Consider the following 17,940-nt stretch of genomic DNA (forward strand, 5'->3'; position numbering starts at 1 on the left):
CATACCGCAAGCTGCATGTTGAGTAGTCCTGATCTAGATCATCTCTGATAGACATTTGTCTAATCCTTTCTTAAATATCTCCAATGATGGAGATTCCACAACTTTCCCAGGCAATTTATTACAGTGCTTAACTATCCTAACAGTTAGAAGGTTTTGCTTATGTCCAACCTAAACTTCTCTTGCTGCAGTTAAAGCCCATTGCTTCTTGTCCTATCATCAGACAATTTTTCTCCCTCTGCCATATAACACCCTTTTAGGTACTTGAAAGCTAGTATCATATCCCCTCTTAGTCTTTTTTTTCCATATTGAACAAACCCAATTTCTAGACCTTTAATCAATTTGTTGCTCTTCTCTGGACTTTTGTTAATTTCTCCACATCTTTGCTCAAATGTGTGCCCAGATCTGGACATGATACTCCAATGGAGGCTTAATCAGCACAGAATAAAGGGAAATAATTACTTCTCATGTCTTGCTCACAACACTCCTGTTAATGTGTCCCAGAATCATGTTTCCATTTTTTGCAAGTGTCACACTGTTGACTCAGATTTAGCTTGTGGTCCACTATGACCCCTAGATCTCTTTTTGCAGTACTCCTTCCTAGACAGGTGCTTCCCATTCTCTGTATGTGAAACTCAGAAGAGTACTTTGCATTTGTGCCTATTGAACTTCATCTTCTTTACCTCAGATCATTTCTCTATTTGTCCAGATCATTGTGCTCACAATTCTTCCATGACCCTTTCCACCAAAGCACTTGCAACCCCTCTCAGCTCCCGAACTTTATAAGCGTACTTTCTATGCCATTATCTACATTGTTGATGAAGATATTCAACAGAACCAGCCCCCAAACTGTTCCCTGTGGAATCCCACTACTTATGCATTTCTAGCATGACTGTGAACCAATGATAATTACTATGTGAGAGCAGTTATCCAACCAGTTATGCACCCATGTTATAGTAGCCTCATCTCCATTGTATTTCCCTAGTTTACTGATAAGGTTATGCAAAACTTATTGAATACTTTACTAATAATGGTGATAAAGATTCTCCCCTCCCCCATAATATATGGGTCATCATCCTATAGTAAGATGAATTGACATCTGGAATGAATAACATGTTTTTCAGCAGGTCATTTCTCTTTCCCTTAGCTGAATTCTAGAAAAGAGGGGAAACTAGTCTGGGAGTTGCCCATAACAGTATTTAGAATTTTAGTATGTAACTACATTGAGGAAAATTTCCTTCCTACAGCAAGGCTGATCTCATCAGGTAATAATCTTTCACCTGTGAAATCACCAATAAATCTCAAACTGGAGATTTGGAAGCCTGGCAATGAATGCAGTACTCCCTAAATGCCTCAGAAAATCAAAGAAAAATAGCTGATGTAAAAAGGACTAAATAGCCTCGGACAAAGCTAGCCTTGTGCCTTCTTGCAGTTCTTACAATCAAACTGGAAAATCAAAATGTTTCTATGAGAAAAATAAAATAGAACTCTGAGTATCTGGGTCTATAGGTGACTGGCTAGTTTCTGGCTTATCTGCATGAATCAACAAACGAAGGGGGGCATGAAAGTCTCCATGCGCCACATTAGCGAGCAGTGCCAAATGAGCATGACACCTTCACTAAGCTGTTACTCTAATATGAAAGCTATTTATGGGATAACAAATGCATTGCTGCAACACATTAGAAAGTATTTAATTACATGTGGGTGCTTAAGTTTGCTTCTTTCACTAAGTATGCAGTGCTATTACTAAATTACAACAATTTCCTTAATATGAAATAAATACCTGGTCATAAACTTGCATACGAAAATTGAAGTGAAGTTGTGACAATCATAGGGTTTTCTACCTTCCCTGTCTTCAAGGTTTAACTGAACTCAGTACCCGTAATTTGTATAGGGCATAGATCAGGAGCATGTGCCTGCAGCTGTTGACTTAGCTGAATCTTCAGCCAGGAAGAGCTGAAGAGCTGGAGCTACCTGGAGTGGCGAGAACAATGACAGGGGATAAGGCACTTTGAGAAGAAGCTGATGCATTTGCTGCCACCAAAGCAGCTACAGCAATGTACATTCAATGAAGGGGTCTAATGGATTGAAAAAAGAGTAATGGTTGGCATTGCAAATGTTTGTGGATACTAAAATCTATGTGTTGGGTAAACTTTTTTTCGAGCTTAGACAACTTATTCCACTAAACTAAGTGGCATATATATAAATCTCATGTCTGGTTTGTTATGTTAGGAGTCACTAGATAGTACTGTGCACAGAAAAAGGAACTTGCAATATAAATGTAGGACAGTGTACAATCTGAAGAATCTGGTGATTATTTTGTGATACTGTTTTACGAGGGAGTATTGCAGCCAAAAAAAGTTTGCTCTGTAACAAGAATCAGTTCTTTGGGGGCAGCATTGAATGCTAGGAAACAAGCTTTGAAGTTGAGGATGAGATTTCAGACAGACATAGCCCACACGCTGTTTGTCACTACTTCTGTTCAGAAAACTGGAGTACACAGTACAAATAAACAAATTACGTTAAGGAAATATTGGGATTCCATGTCATAGAATTATCCAAATGGGAAACTAATCTGTAAAGATCTGATAATTGCTCCTCCTTGTCAGAGGGGTGATGACAATATATTGGTACATATGAAATTTCTCTTGATATGTGCATCCAAAATGCTATTAAATTATAGGACTGGAAGGGATCTCGAGAGATCATCTAGTCCAATCTCTGGTACTCATGATAGGACTAAATATTATCTAGACTATATCTAGACTAAATCTGTTTGTCTAACCTGCTCTTAAATATCTCCAATGATGGAGATTCCACAGTTCCTAGGCAATTTATTTTGGTGCTTAACTTTGAAGTAGGAATAAGAGATCCTCCGGAAAAGGGCTCTACTCCGGAGGATCGCGCCTGTCTAGACGCTTTTTTTCCGGCTTTTCCCCACGCTGGAAAAAAGCGGCGGACATGTTTATTTAAATCCGCGGGGGATATTTAAATCCCCCGCGGATTTCCCTATCCTGACTTACCTGATTTGCATGGCTTTTCCGGAAATTGTGGCCAGTGTAGACGTAGCCATAATGTATACACACACAAATATGTAATGAGTTGATTAGGTTTCTTAATTACTTAGGAATATTTGCATGAGAAGTGCTATATGAATGTTCATTATTATTTCTTAAATGGTTGCACAACAAAGAAGATGCAGTAATGCCAAAGGGAGAGGTCCATCTTACAGTAACACATTAATTCAGTGCTGGGAAATTATTTGCCACTGTTGCTCTCTGTAGTGAGCTTTAAATGCTTATCTTATGTTTAGCATCTTCTGCTGCTTGTAAAGCCCCTGTTAGCATTAGCAGGTCACAACACTTGCTTTTTTTATTTTCTGTCATTTTCATGACACTCCTCATCACAATGTTCCCATAAAACCCAGCTTTAGTCAGTATAGAGACCTGCTTTCCTAAAACACCAAGTTTCTTTCCTCACAACAGCAAAGTAGTATTATTTCAAGTTTGGTCCATATCACCTTCTGGTCAATAGTGTACATCTTCAGAATAATCCACAATCTATTTATTTTGGTTGAGTAAATTTAGTACTTTTAAAAGATGCAAATGGGACAGCCATGGGAATGAGAGACCTATTTGTTCATAGAATAGTGAAAGTAGGAATTGAAGTAGTGAAAATTACTTCTCCAAGCCAATTCAGAATTAGGGGGCAATGCAACAAGAACATCACAAACACAACTGGAAAAGTCACTGATGTTGTGATGTGACCACTAGTCCACTAGGCAGTGGTGTAAAGGTTACCAAGCTAAATTAATTAGAGCATAGCACAGAAAACTGATTTCAATCTTTGATGACATTACACATGTGATTGATAATATAGCTGTCATGAAATAGAGTTAGACTATTGTAAAATACCATGGAATATTCTGGTTAAAATTAGACAGTATCAATATAGAACATGTTAAATGGGTTAAGAACTGGCTAACTGACAGATCTCAAAAAATAGTTGTCAATGCTGAATCATAACCAGGTAGGGATGTTTATAGTGGGGTTCCAGAGGGATCCAGACTAGTCCCATTACTGTTCAACATTTTGTGAATGATCTGGAAGTAAATATAAAATAGCTGCTGGTAAAATTGGTGGGCAATACAAAGATTGATTTGAGGACAGGGCAGTTAGGACTGCTTAGCAAGATGAGTCTGTTAAAAAATGTGTTTTAATACTCAACTGAAGTTACATCTAGGAACAAGGAATGCAGGGCATACCTGTAAAGTGAGGGGTTGATTGCTAGAAAGCAGTGACTGTGAAAACTTATCAGAGGGGACAAATAACTGAAAATGAGCTTGCAGTGTGATGCTATGGCAAAGTGGTCCAGTGTGATCTTTTGATGCGTAAACAACGGAGTAGAGATTAGGAGTAGGGAGATTATTTTCTGTATACGGCATCGATGAGACAAATATTGGAAGACAGTGTACATTTCTTGTGTCCACATTTTTTAAAATAATGTGGAATAATTGCAGGAAAGAACCACAAAAATTATTCCAGTGCTGAAGAAAAAAACCTGAGTGATTTATTTTACACTAATCAAGCTATTTCTTGTTTTCTCCCTGTGATAAGATTGTTAGGTGCTAAATGTCTGTTTAAGCCAGCAGAGAAAGGCATAACAAAACAAGTGCCTGGAAGTAGAAACCAAAAATATTCAAATTAGAAATCAGGCACACTTTTAAAATGAACCACTAGAACAATCAACTGATGTGGTGGAATCTCCATCATGGGATGTCTTCAGCTGAAGACCAAATGCCTTTTTGGAAGATATGGTAGCTCAAACAAAAAATTTTGCTTTTGTCAAAAACAAGCTGTTGGACTCAATACCAAGTTAAGCATAAAGGTCTGTGATGTACAGTAGGTCAGACTAGCTGATCTAATAGTCCTTACTGTCCTTAAACTCCGTGAATCACTTCAGCCACAAAAAACAAGCATCACATGAGTCTCACTAACTGCAGGTTGAACTGGTTTTTAACTGCTGAACTAGAAGTTAATAGGTAATGTACCAGATCTACAGAACCTTAGAGCCATTCAGTCTACCCAAGCACTGTTTTCTCAGCAGCACAGTGTTTTATAATAAGAAATCTCAAATGTGTCTGATCATCTTCTAGAGAGTTCTTAAATGTTTTTTTCACTGCTGTGCTAAGCCTGTAGAATCATTTCACTCCCAGCTCCCTGCCATTCGTTTAGATATAAACCACAAAGACGCTGAAGTCAGTCATTAGTAAATATAGATCTTCATAAATGAGATGAAGTGGAATCCCCAGAGAAGTTAAAAAGAGGGTTGGGCAGATCTGGATATCCAGAGTTGTTCAGAAAATTACTTATTCTTTGCACATTGTATGCCACACAATAGGAAAAACCCTTTAGAAGATAGTATTATCAGTTTCCAACCACTGCAGAATATAGATGATGGTTACACTTATAGCAAAATAATGTATACAGGTACTTCTAAACCCACTATTTATGCAAATAGGCTTTAGAATCAGTTTGAGCAGTGAGGTCAAATGTGTAGTGGCTACTCTATTCCAGGTGCCATCAGTTAAACAAGGTACTCCATCTTTCACTAGTTTAATGTGATCTACTGGAGCACTTGGCTCCTGCCATACAGAACTGCTGCTTCAAGAGAGGAACCTAATTTAAGTCACTGTGAATAGGCTCTATTTATTCAATGTGATAGGAACTGGTAACACCCCAGGCACATATCTTTTGCAAAGACATGCATTCTGACAGAGACAGGAAAATACAGAAAATAAATAGGTACAAGAGCTATATGAAAAAGTGGAAAAGGAAAGGAAAAGCATTAGAAAATGACAAGAAAGGAGATTTAGTGACCTATACAAAACATAGCATTTGTAAAGACATTAGCAACATTTGCAGTAATCCCACACATAGTTCTACAGTGGCTGAAAAGTTATATGTCTGCAGATATCTGTGTCTGAAAAAGGATATAATACAGTGGCACCCATGTCTTGTGAAAGCCCCCCTGCTGAAGTGTATGCATGCTTACCATTTTTTGCTCGGCTCATGATGCCTCCTGTCAGCCACTGTGCTTGCTAGGTGGGTTTTGGTGACTCAGCTCTCCAGCCAAGCAACTTAGAATCCATGTGCAAAACAAAGAAACCCATTTTGGAGTACACATTTGGGGTGCAAGATGTCCTGCAGCCCTCCTTGGGCACAGTCTTTAACAGTTCAACAAGGCCTATCACAGTATCCTCTCCATTGCCATCAACCTGTAGCCCTCCCTGGGCTCAGTCCCTTAATTAGCCCTCTAAGGCCCTATCACAGAACTCCTTCAAATGGTGCAACTCCCCTGACCCGATTTTTAACCTGACCAACAGGGCCCATCGTGATACCCTAGGTCAGTCTGGCTAAGTTGCAAGGTTTCTACACTGGTATTGAGCAGAACTCAGAGGGCTTCTTTCCTGGGGACTACTTGTGCCTTCCTACTGAATCGACCCTCTTGGGCTCAGTTCTCTGACCATAGTTCCCATTAAGTTAGTCCCACTGCCGCCTGCTTCCCTGGGGTGCCAGAGTTCTAATTCCCTTCTTTAAGGTGTAGCCACTTTGGCCTGGGGGGGAGGCGGGGACTTAGTCCCACCCATTGCTCTGGGTCCCAATTAGTATAGCAACCTTGTGCTACATCCTTTTGCTAATTGATATTCTATGTTACCCTGAGCCCCTTTCCCAGTGTCAGTCGTATTTGAGTTCTGGCAGTGAGCTAGAAGCTCCCCCCTCACTCTCTTAGACCTTACCAGTAGCTACCTACTTATACCAAGAAACCATTATATGGCTGCTATGGCAGGACTTTGAGACCTCCAGATAGGGCTTCTGGAGTAGTCTACCCCATCACAGACTCATAAATTTAAAAAAACCTTCGGTCTACAATTTCTGAAATGTTTCCAGAGAACTCCATATAATCACAGACCACTTAGTGCTGGATTTATCTCTGGTAGGTCTCTGTGAAGGTTTCATTTTCCATCTATCACACGATAGCCTCAATGTAATCCACTTCAGGATGAGGCAGTTATATTCCTTGCTTCTACACTACATGAATTCCACATCAAATTTGTTTCACTTAGCATCACAATATAACAATAAATTGGAGTGAAAGTCTCTGACCCTGTCTCGGGGTGTGGGGGGCAGGGGAGGAAAGACATGTAGTCTTTTTACTAAAAGGGCCTGGAGCTGCTGAGGAAAAAGTCATCCTTCTGATCAACATCCATTACCACACCTTTAGATTAAAAAACATTGGATTTGGGATAGTCAATTGTATATGAAGTTCAACTGACATTTTGTTTTTAAAATCTCAAATCCTGTAAGTCTAAAAGAAGAATATAAAGTGTGCTATTATTTCCCTCAGCATCAACATGTGATTGGAATAGACATTGAATCATAAATACTCTGTTCAAGTCCTGCCTTCATGTCTTTTCTTATTTTGTATATCATGGTTACCAAAAGAATTTACACTCCCTACTCCTCCAATCTGTTGCCTGGGCATAATACAAAATGGAGTCTGAGGGATTCTTTTGCCCTCAGAGCAGTTTTTCCCGCCAAAACAAGTACAGGAAGGCTGTGCACCCAGCACTAAACCTGTGAACTCAGCACCAAAGGATGCGCACACCACCCCAATTGTCTGCGTGCACACCCATTCTTTGCACACGGCACCCAAGTCTTATGCACCCAGCTCTAGTTCTCTGCACCCCGCTCTCTTCATGGTTTTCCCGCCATAAGGTGTTTATATACCCTCTGTCAAGGAGCATTCGTGTTCTTTGGCCCCCTTCATGTCCTGTGTGTGCGTCTATAATGATCATTGTTCCCCTGCGTCATCGTCTACCCGGAGAAGGCCAAGGTTCCAGCCTGCAGTCTAACAAAACTACCCACTGCTAGTAACTTTAACTGGAATAAGGAAAGCCTTTTCCGCTCCCACTAAAACTTTGGAACTTATAACACTGTCTCGCTTACGGATACTCGAACAGGATCCGGTGCCCACCAAGCGTCAGCTCGTAGAAGGCAAAAAGCATCCATCAAGGGATCGCTCCATTTGTCCTCCCTTAAGGCTTTTCACTAGCTGCAAGGTTAAAGGTCATGAACATCAAACATCAATCGCCGCTTTAAATGTAATGTATACCCTTGTGTGTGTGTGGAACTCTTCTATCTTCTTCTTTTCTAGGGTTAGGGTGTGACTGTCGCTAAGTTGTATGTTATTTGCTAATGTTTGATCTTACCTTTAAAATACATGGTTTGGCCCTAAATTCTTGTTGTTTGGTAATTTCTAAGCTGTTTCCCTGGTAATTAGATACAGGATACCAAGCCGAATCTGGCTTCTGTGGAAGGGCACCTTAGGCTTTAATTAAATTGCATAGCCCGCAGCACAGCAATTGTTTATCACAGCTCTCCGGGTAACAAATCTATCCAGCATATGGCAACTTGTCTCCTTATTTGTTTCTGTGAGCATATTACTTTGATAACGGTTTTTCATCTCTTTCAGAATCCCTTAGTGAAATCTCAGTCTATCACTCATTTACCTTATTAAGTAATTACCTGTGAGGAGAGATGAGAGGCACAGAACACAAGCTCCTTTTCAGTTTCTAAATTGGGGTTTGTGTTCTTGAAATGCCAGATTTTTGTTTCCCCTCTGAGGAAGATGAGCAACGCTGCTTTGGTCTTGAACCTTCTTTTCACCCACAGATCTAATGACAGAACTTTGAGGCTTCATCCTGTATCTGTCTTCAACTCACCCTGGCACAGCACTGGGTTGGGGGTGGACAAGGTGGCTCCTTGAGGTTCCTTCTAGTCCTAAATTTCTATGAAGGTGATATAGCCCTGTATCCAAAGAACCTCAGAATGGCACATGATTTAGATAATATTACCCCCTTCCCCAGTAAAAGCCATGAGAAGAACTTTTGGCAAGCACACTTCTACAAGAAAGTCCTGATGAAAATTTCACCAAACCCATTAAGTCATTAGGGAAGGAGAGTGTTGGGACTAGTCCCCAGTAGCCTAGCAGTTGCAACTCCATTAGAGCTGCACTTCCAGTCACTACCCCAGAACCATGGTGACTCTGAGGTACCTGAGGGGCAAACACAAAGAAAATAAGAGAGCTAGGAGGCTCCTGACATTTAAAAGGAATGCCTCTGATGTACGAAAGTCCATGTCCCAGGCACAGAAGGAGAGACTTATTCACGAGAACCCTTTGGCATGCAGATCTTGGGGACACAATATGGTCTTATGTTTTAATTAGAAATATTCTTGTTTTGGTTCAAGTAAGAATGAATAAATTCCTATCTAAAATTTATCTCAGCCTTTCTGATCTAGAAGTCTAGCTGGTATCTTAAGAGACACACAGTCTTACAAGTGCTCCTCAGCAACCGTCCTAGATCATACCTTTCAGCCAGTCATGGTATTTTGATAGATCGACTTCCAGTCAAAGCCATCATTATCATTTTTGTTAATATTACAGGAATTCTTACAGACCCCAAAGAAGAGCAGGGTTCCATTGTGCCAGGCAACATACATACAATTTACAATGTAAAACCTTTTGTTTGCGACAGGCCTAAGATCCTTGGCTGCAGGAGGGTGCAAACATTTGGCAGTTGAGGAAGAGCTCAGCCTGTATGTAATAAACTCAGCACTGTGTGTTGCAAAGTTAGCCTTTTCAACAATCCTGTCTTTGAATATTCACGATAGTTGCCATTTGACTGAATTTTTGCAACGTCACTCTTTCTTCCACATTCCCAAACAACTACAAGAATCAGTTGTTCAACTGCCACTACTATCAAATCTTTATGTTGCTTGCCATTGGAATTTGCCAAGTGTTTATCATCTCATTTGCACATCTTAAGATCTATGACATATTACATCTTGTTAGCCCCACACTACCCTTTTTCTGTTTTCAGCTGAGGGATACAGTTAAGATGTCTGAACACTTAAGTGAAAATTCATGTAATGTTTCCCATTCTGGATGCATGGCTTGTTGCTACAGTAACAGTAAGTGAAATGTGTCTTGCCTTAAGAAAATAGATGTTAGTAATAACCTTGAAAATTGACATTTTTATGACAAGTTTTGTTTTTCATGTATAACCATAAAATCTGGGCAGACAAATACTTGCTTCTTACCAACATATACTTCACATAACCATGGACCCACAGTGCTATAATGTTATAAACCCAGAGGGCAGATTCTCCAGGTCAGATATTCCAGAACCACCTAATTAGCTTTAACTGACTCATAGTTCTGGAATTATTGCTTACAGAAGGTAATACTTCCCATAATTACATCATATCACAGAAAACTACTAGTATAGGTGGAGTAACTATGCTGACTGGAGAGCTCTCTCCTATCAGCATATAGTGTCTTTGCTTAAGCATTGCAGCTGTGCCAATGCAGCACTCTAAATGTAGACCTGTCCTTAGTTCATAAATCTTTCATAATGTATTATAGGACTCACTTGTCCTTTTTGTATGATTTGAAGTGCAATTGACCTGGGAAATGGTTCCCTGGGACTAGGAGTAATCTGAATATTGCTGTTGTTTTGGTGTGCATGTTCATCTATCACAAAGGCAAACTTATTTGTGTGGCAAGACAGACTGTAGTACCCAGAGGTACTGCCCGTGTATTCATGTTAAGAGTTTTATCATGCTTGAGGAATTCACACTTAACACTTGCTCAGCAAAATCGTGGTATAAAAACTCAACCATTTTGGGGTTTGTGCTGTGCTTATTCATGCTCTACCCTGAATTTGGTCCTCATACTTTCTGGGCTAAACCAGACTACTTCACAGTGACTACCAAACATTTTCAGTGAAAACTCAAGTTCCTAATATAGTAACACTACTTACATTTTGTAGTCAGTTCTGTGCTAAGCCAACCTAGTTTACTGTTAACTTTTTATTCCTACATCCACTACTGTATTACACCACACTAGTGAAAGTAACCGGTATCCTACAGCATATTCAAATAGTCCTATATTTAGTGAATGTAACACCCACAGAACTAAAATAAGAGACTGCAATAAGCTCAGAGAATTTAATAAATTCTAGCCTTGAAGACTATGTACTTCCAGTTGCAATATCATCGCAACTTTATTCTTTATGTATACATTATTCTTGCTCTTTATCATCATCAACAACCATGAGCTCAATGCCCACTGGTGTCCGATACCTCCTTCACTGTTTCCTTCCATCTTTCCCTGTCCAGTGCAGAGTGGCTTAGTTTGTGTAGACTAGCTCTGCACCAATCTACTATACGATCTACCCATTCTCTGTGGGGCCTGCTTCTCCTATTCAGACCATCCATTATTCCAAATACCAGGGTCTTAACTTTTTACTCATCGTTCATTCTGCAGATATGCCCAAATAGCTGTAACTTCTGTTGTATAACCTTCTGTAGTAGGTTCTCTTTCGGCTGTATCTTCCTATATAATTCCTCATTGGTAACCTTTTGCATCCATCCCATTCTCAGGATCTTTCTATAACAACTCCTCTCGAACACCAATATTCTTCTCTTTGAATCTTTTGTTATCACCCATGTCTCATATTATTCTTGCTTTTGACTGTAAACTATTTGCAGACAATTACTTTCTCTCTCTTCATGGACAGAAATGAGAAAAGAGTTAGAGCCTACCCTCCTCCAAAAGGCATAGAATCATCAAATAATAACCTGCCACAGCTGTTCAATTAATAATTTGTGATTGGTTGAGTGGGACTGTGAACTCATAGTTGATTTTAAGTCAACAGCATCTCACTTTCCTGATAAGTTAAATCATGTATGTTCTTTGAATACTTTTTTTATTTGATAACTAGTCCTGGAACAAGCCATACTGCTCTGCACCTTCCTCTTTATATTTTCTACTCTCTCATGTTTCCTCTGCTACTGCCTTGTGACAAGGCAGACTGTAATATCAAAGAGCAAGACTGTAATATCAAAGATCAATCAACAGACAACTTTCCCATTTCTACTACTCTCTTCCCAAGCAACCACAGAGATGAACCAATCAATATTCCCCCTTTCGTAGCTTCTGAAAACCTTCCTGCTTGCTGGTGACAGCACATGCATGCCATTCATTATATTGCACCTCGTTTCTCCCTTCTCTCATCGTCACCCACCTGATGGCCTAAACCTACTTTTTCTAATTAAATTCAGAATCCTCAATTTCTTTTTTTTCCTGTCCATTGCACATCAGTAGAAAACTGCTTAAACACCTTGTTCCAAATTTTACAAGTTGTATAGCAGTTATGTTACCAGATAACTGTACATTAAATAAGACGTTACTAATAGCAAAAGAAAATCTCTCAACCTTGACAAACTGCAAATTTTCCTTAATATTCAAAGTCATAAGTGGATTGCTATGTTTGGTAATATGCAATGAGAAGAATCATGTACAATATGGCAAGGTGCTCCATCTCCCTTTTCAAGAAGTTACACGCAATTTGCTTTTTTCACAAAGCGTTTAAGTTAGAGTGGGCATGCTCATTTTATCTGCTAAATACTTCTGTCTTACTTATAATCTTTGTCTTCATGCATCCCACTTAATTGTGAGCCCTTTGGAATAAGGACTGTGCATTACTTTGTACATACATTATTAATATGCTGTACTAATGCAACTTTGAACATAACGCTTACATAAAACAAAAAATAGTTTAAACTCTTGTGGACATGAGGAGAAATATTTCCCGCCCCTCTCCCCAACAGATTATATAATATAATAGATTTTAAGGCCCAAAAGAGACTTTTATTACTATAATCTCAACCAGGCAGAAGCATCACTTGACTCTAAGTGAATTGCAGAAATTACTCTGTGCTTTCAGGGAGGCACTTAACGACCAAACACGGGGGGAGGGGGAGAGGAAGGTAAAGATTTTCCCCAGCACTTTAATGAAGCCGAACAGGAATATGCATATGAGTAACAAAAAAGTCAGATGATAGGCAATAACCGCACATCAAATGTGACCTTCAGGAACTCCGCATTTATTATTCATCAGAGAAGAAAATTGAAAATCTTAAACTCTATTCTTCTAGAGAGGCCAGGTCTGGAGGAGATCACTTACACTGGTACAGCCCACAGGTCACGTGGGGCAGCGACAGGCCCTCTCTCTTTTCTGCAGCTCAGCCCTCCAGCCAAGTCACTTATCCTGCCCCTTCCATGCTATGCAAAGAGTCCAGCAACGGTGTAGCCCTCTGAAGTAGGTGGGCAGCTCTGTGCTTCCTCCTGGATTGGGTCCCATAGTCCAGATCTTTCAGTCTTCAGGGCATTCCCTCAACTAGAATCCCCACAACCAGGGGCAGACTTCTATCTTCAGCACTGCCTAGAAGTACGTAAGGGAACCCATGCTCATCCTCTCCACTGGGTCTGATCTAAGCCTCAGTGGTAAGCAGCAAAGTCCTGCACCCCAAAGTGCCATACAGCTGCCTCCCTGGATCACTTCCTACCACCCCCTTCTCCTCCCAGCAGATAACTGAAAAGTAATTGAATAGCTGAACTCGAAAATAAAGTCTCAAGCCTTCAGAGAGTGGCCAGTCCCTCCTTCATGGACTGGATTAAATCACTACAGGTAGGCTTCAGACCTCAAGCAGCAGGAGCTCCTATAGTGCTCCTTCCCAAGAACTCAGAGTTCAAATCCCTTCACCTTTACTGTTTGCCTCTTACTGAGCTGCTCCTCATGAAGGCCATGCATGTTTTGCTGGTGAGGCAGAGTGGGGTCACATGGGCCCAGTGTAGATGTTTAAACTCTTTCTTTTCAGTGTGGAGTTTATACACCTGTAACCCTTCTGCTGGGTAGTGCTGGCAGTAGCCAGGGCCGGGTTCAATATCTAGGGTTCCCTTTCCATCCATCTCACACAGAAAAGAATTGAGCCCCACCCAGTAGTCTGGGAAATTCATACACCTCTGAGCACCTCTGAGAGGCAATGCTTCCCCACTCACAAGCACAGCGTCTGAGTGTAGAAAATAAACTTTTAATGAAAGAGAGAGAGAGGTCACATGTCTTTAACTTGGGAAAATACCACAAACAGAGTTCATATGGAGTAACTGTCCCATCCCAAATGGATTGAGCAATGTCCTTTGCCCCTCAGGCTCACTAGTTCAACAACGTAAGGGTCCCATTCATTTATCTCAACTTTCTCCATACCCCACTTCAAATGCCCCACTTACAGTGCGGACCCTGATACATCACTCTGATGACTCCACTCACTGAGCCTGAGGCCATGCCACCTTTGCGCTGCTCCTGTGGTCCGCTTGCTCCACTGCCACTGCTCCCACCAGCCACCCACTGGTCGTTCCCGCCAGCCACTCTGCTGGCTGCCTGCCACTGCTCCTCTGCTGGCCACCTGCTGCTGCTGCTCCTACCGGCCGCTCACCAGTCATTCCCACCAGCTGCTCTGCTGGCCACAATGGGTCTGGCTCCAAGCCAAACCAGTGACTTCAGCTCTTAGTGATTTCAACCCTTTATCCACCCCATAGGCTGGCAGAAGATTCCAGCTTCCACTGAAATAGCAAAAAGACCTCTGATGGAATCTGCTTTAGGTCTATCCTTAGAATGGGGTGGGCGGAGGAGGAAGAAACAGGTTGAAACAGACTTACAACTCACACCTGGCAGGCATGAAGCAGGCTGGCTCAAACCCTTTCCCCCCATCTCCGTACACTCAAAGGGGAGGTTTGTGTATCTGAGACCACTTATAATGATGGTGTCATATTTTACAGTTCCTACATTTAGGGGTAGCATGGCTTGTGACCCCACAACAGCCCAAATTAGTTACAATACATCTCATTCCATTCTAACAACAGATCCTCCATCAGCCCTGGCTGAATTGGATTTACATAACCACACCCCGGATTCCTTCCCCATCCCAGCATGAGCTATATTTACATATCAACAATTAATTTTCTTGCAGAGCTAAACAACTTCATCTGGCAGCATTGCAAGCAGTCCTTCAGACCCCTGGCTTTCACCCTTCTATCTCTATTGCTTGTGGCTTCCACATCTGTAGCTACCAGGTTACCTGCCTGCTCTTTTGAAAGTGCTTTAAAATATTTTAAATAGTCAAACTTTTCCATAAGTGTAGACTAGGGATGTTAGCAACTAGTCGACTAACCAACTTTACAATGTAGAGCGGCAGCTGTGTGTGTGTGTGTGTGTGTGTGTGTGTGTGTGTGTGTGTGTGTGAGAGAGAGAGAGTGAGAGAGAGTGAGAGAGAGAGAGAGAGCGAGCGCGCGCAGGGGCCATGCTAGCACCTTCACACACTGGCTTCCCTGGGCTTTACAATGCTGGGGAGGTTTTGCTGAGAATTGGGATGAGCCAGACTGAGTGCAACAACTGCCTACCCTTGTCGACTAATCAAACAGTCGACAGAAAAGCTATCGACTATTTGGGGAAATAATCGCATTTTAATATACCTAGTGTAGACTGCATCTAAGAGAGAATATCCTCTGGGTAGGCTCCCATTCCATTCAGAATTCCATGGACCACCAGTGCCATTGTCAATCAAAGACATCACTATGGCAGCTACAGCAATTGTTTATACATAAAATTAATATTAGTAAGGTAATGCATTTTTATTTTATTTTAGTATGATTTATCAGTCCCTTAATCTAGGACAGTGGTTCTCAATACCCGGACTGCCTGCGGCTCAATTAGCCCACAGCTGTGGCTCATGAGACAGCCTCAAGGACACAAGAGTAGTGTATATCTACTATATATTTGGGAGAGTTTATGAGCGAGTGAGTCTGTCAGTCCCACCCACACTGTTCCTGGCAATTTCATACTCCTTATTCTTCAGTTTGCAAAAGGTTCCCCAGGAGACAAGAGTTCTGTCATCCTCAGTGTCTGCACCTGGGCAATCCTCCAACAGTCAGATAGGGAGCTCTTGCAGTCATGTTACTTGAGCCTTTATCATGCTACATTTAGTTCTCATTTCCTATCAAACTCTGATGCTTGCACACCTATATATGTCCAGTTGGCAAGAGGCATTTTTTGCTGTTTTTTGTTTTTGTTTGTTTTCACTCAGGCTAGGTCTAGTCTACAAGCCTCTTTCAAAAGAGGCTTTTTCGAAAGTATCTTTTGAAAAAGCCTCTTTCGAAAGAGAGCATATAGACTGCAACCACTTCCTTCGAAAAAGCAGATCGCTTTTTCGAAAGAGTACACCCAGGCAGTCTGGATGCTCTCTTTCGAAGAAGCTCTGTTTGTATTCAAGAACACCTTTTTTTGAAAGAGCACTTTTGAAAAAAGGCATTCTTCCTCATAAAATGAGGTTTACCGCAGTTGAAAAAACCGCCACATTCTTTCGATTTAATTTTGAAAGAACGCCGTAGCAGTCTAGCTGCAGGAGAAGTTTTTTTCGAAAAAAGACCACTTTTTAAAAAAATCCCTGTAATCTAGACAAACCCTCATTGTCCTGTTTGTGTGCTGTGAAAAGTTCTCTCAAACCATTACTGGGGGTATTTCTGAATAATATTTTCGGTATTATTTTTGGCATTTTCTGTTATAAATTTGCTAAAAATGCAGTAGCCAAAAAGTCAACCTTGAATACAGGTTTCATATGATTATAAGCCCAGCAGAGTAGGGAACATGTCTGATTTTGTATAGTACTATTGACATTATTGGTCTGTATATACAATTTACTATAATAATATGAAAGGTAAAGAAATAAAACAACAGGTTACACTTCTTTAATAAGCCAGAGTTAAACACATGAATAATTTACAGGACTGTCTCCTGTAATTTTAACTCACATTAGGTTTCTCCTCACTGTACAAGTTGCCCCAGAGTGGATAATGTGACTCAAGTAAGCCACTGCCAATTGCAAATAAGATTATCAGAAGATAAGCACAATGAGCAGTAAAAACAGCACAGCAGATAGCTCATTGTCTTGTGTGTCACTACTTATGCACACATTTTGCAAGCACAAATTCCACATTTGTCTGTGTGAATTGGGTACCATGCCTAAGTCCTGCATTTACACACACAAATTGAGAGAGTCCCGTGTTTTTAGATTAACCAAGAACTGTTTATAGTAACTTTTGGCAAAACCATAGCTATGTACACATATACAAACTGAATATCACAGGTTTACAGGTTAAGATAATAATCTGAAAAGAACCCAATTATCAGAAGTTACTCAGCATTTGTAAATTAGACCTACAGTAAGCTTTTAAAAAGAAATGACTCTCCTTGCATTTGGCAAAAGAAGTTGAGTCAGCTTTCTTTCTCTGAAATGGACAAATAAAATGAATAAATAAAAGGACTGATACTCTGCACTTAACATTACTCATGATGAGCATGCTTAAGAAGCTAGGAAAATAAAAGGAAGACTGGTAATATTTCAGTTGGATAACTGGAATCAAGTTTCTGAGGAATCACATCTTACATCCACTTTTGTGCCCAAATGAAGGAATTACTGTCAAAACAAATACACTTCTGCCAAATTAAATTCAAATTCATATTAAACCTTACTCCATCTTATAACATGACAATGAACTATTGGCTTCTCAGTGAAAGACTTCTGTATATTTGAACCATAACATTACTTTGCAATGTTAAAGTTTACAGACAATACAAAAATTGGGAGAAATGTTAAACAATGAGAAGGACCAGTCGCTAAGTCAAAGTAAACTGGATTGCTTGGTAAACTATTTGCAAGCAAGCAATGTGCGTTTTAATATGGCAATGCATACATCTAGGAACAAAGAATGTAGGCCATACTTAAAGGCCATGCTATTCTGAAAGCAATGACTTTGCAAAAAATATAGGGGCCATGATGGGTAATCAGCTGAACATGAGCTCTGAGGACTATGCAATGGCTACAAGGACTAATGAAGTCTTTGCATGTATACACAGGTTAATGTGAAGTAGGTGTTGAGAGGTTATTTTAGTTGTCTATACCTGCATGACCACTGCTGGAG

General features: G+C 40.5%; 1 protein-coding gene across 3 annotated transcripts in view; it reads right to left on the reverse strand.

Annotated features, from left to right (window-relative positions):
• AKAP6 (A-kinase anchoring protein 6) overlaps positions 1 to 17,940 on the reverse strand; it is a 384,054-nt gene that overhangs the window by 337,007 nt on the left and 29,107 nt on the right. For 2 of the 3 annotated variants that reach the window (XM_075926955.1, XM_075926956.1), the window contains exon 1: positions 1,781 to 1,962. The exons of the other annotated variant lie outside the window; for it this stretch is intronic. In XM_075926955.1, the coding sequence (XP_075783070.1) occupies positions 1,781 to 1,788 (8 nt within the window). In that variant the 5' untranslated portion in view covers positions 1,789 to 1,962. Of the gene's footprint in view, positions 1 to 1,780; positions 1,963 to 17,940 lie in introns of those variants that run through there. 3 annotated transcript variants of the gene reach the window in all.

The sequence above is a fragment of the Pelodiscus sinensis genome, chromosome 4, assembly GCF_049634645.1.
Source record: "Pelodiscus sinensis isolate JC-2024 chromosome 4, ASM4963464v1, whole genome shotgun sequence".
Lineage (NCBI taxonomy): Eukaryota > Metazoa > Chordata > Testudines > Trionychidae > Pelodiscus > Pelodiscus sinensis.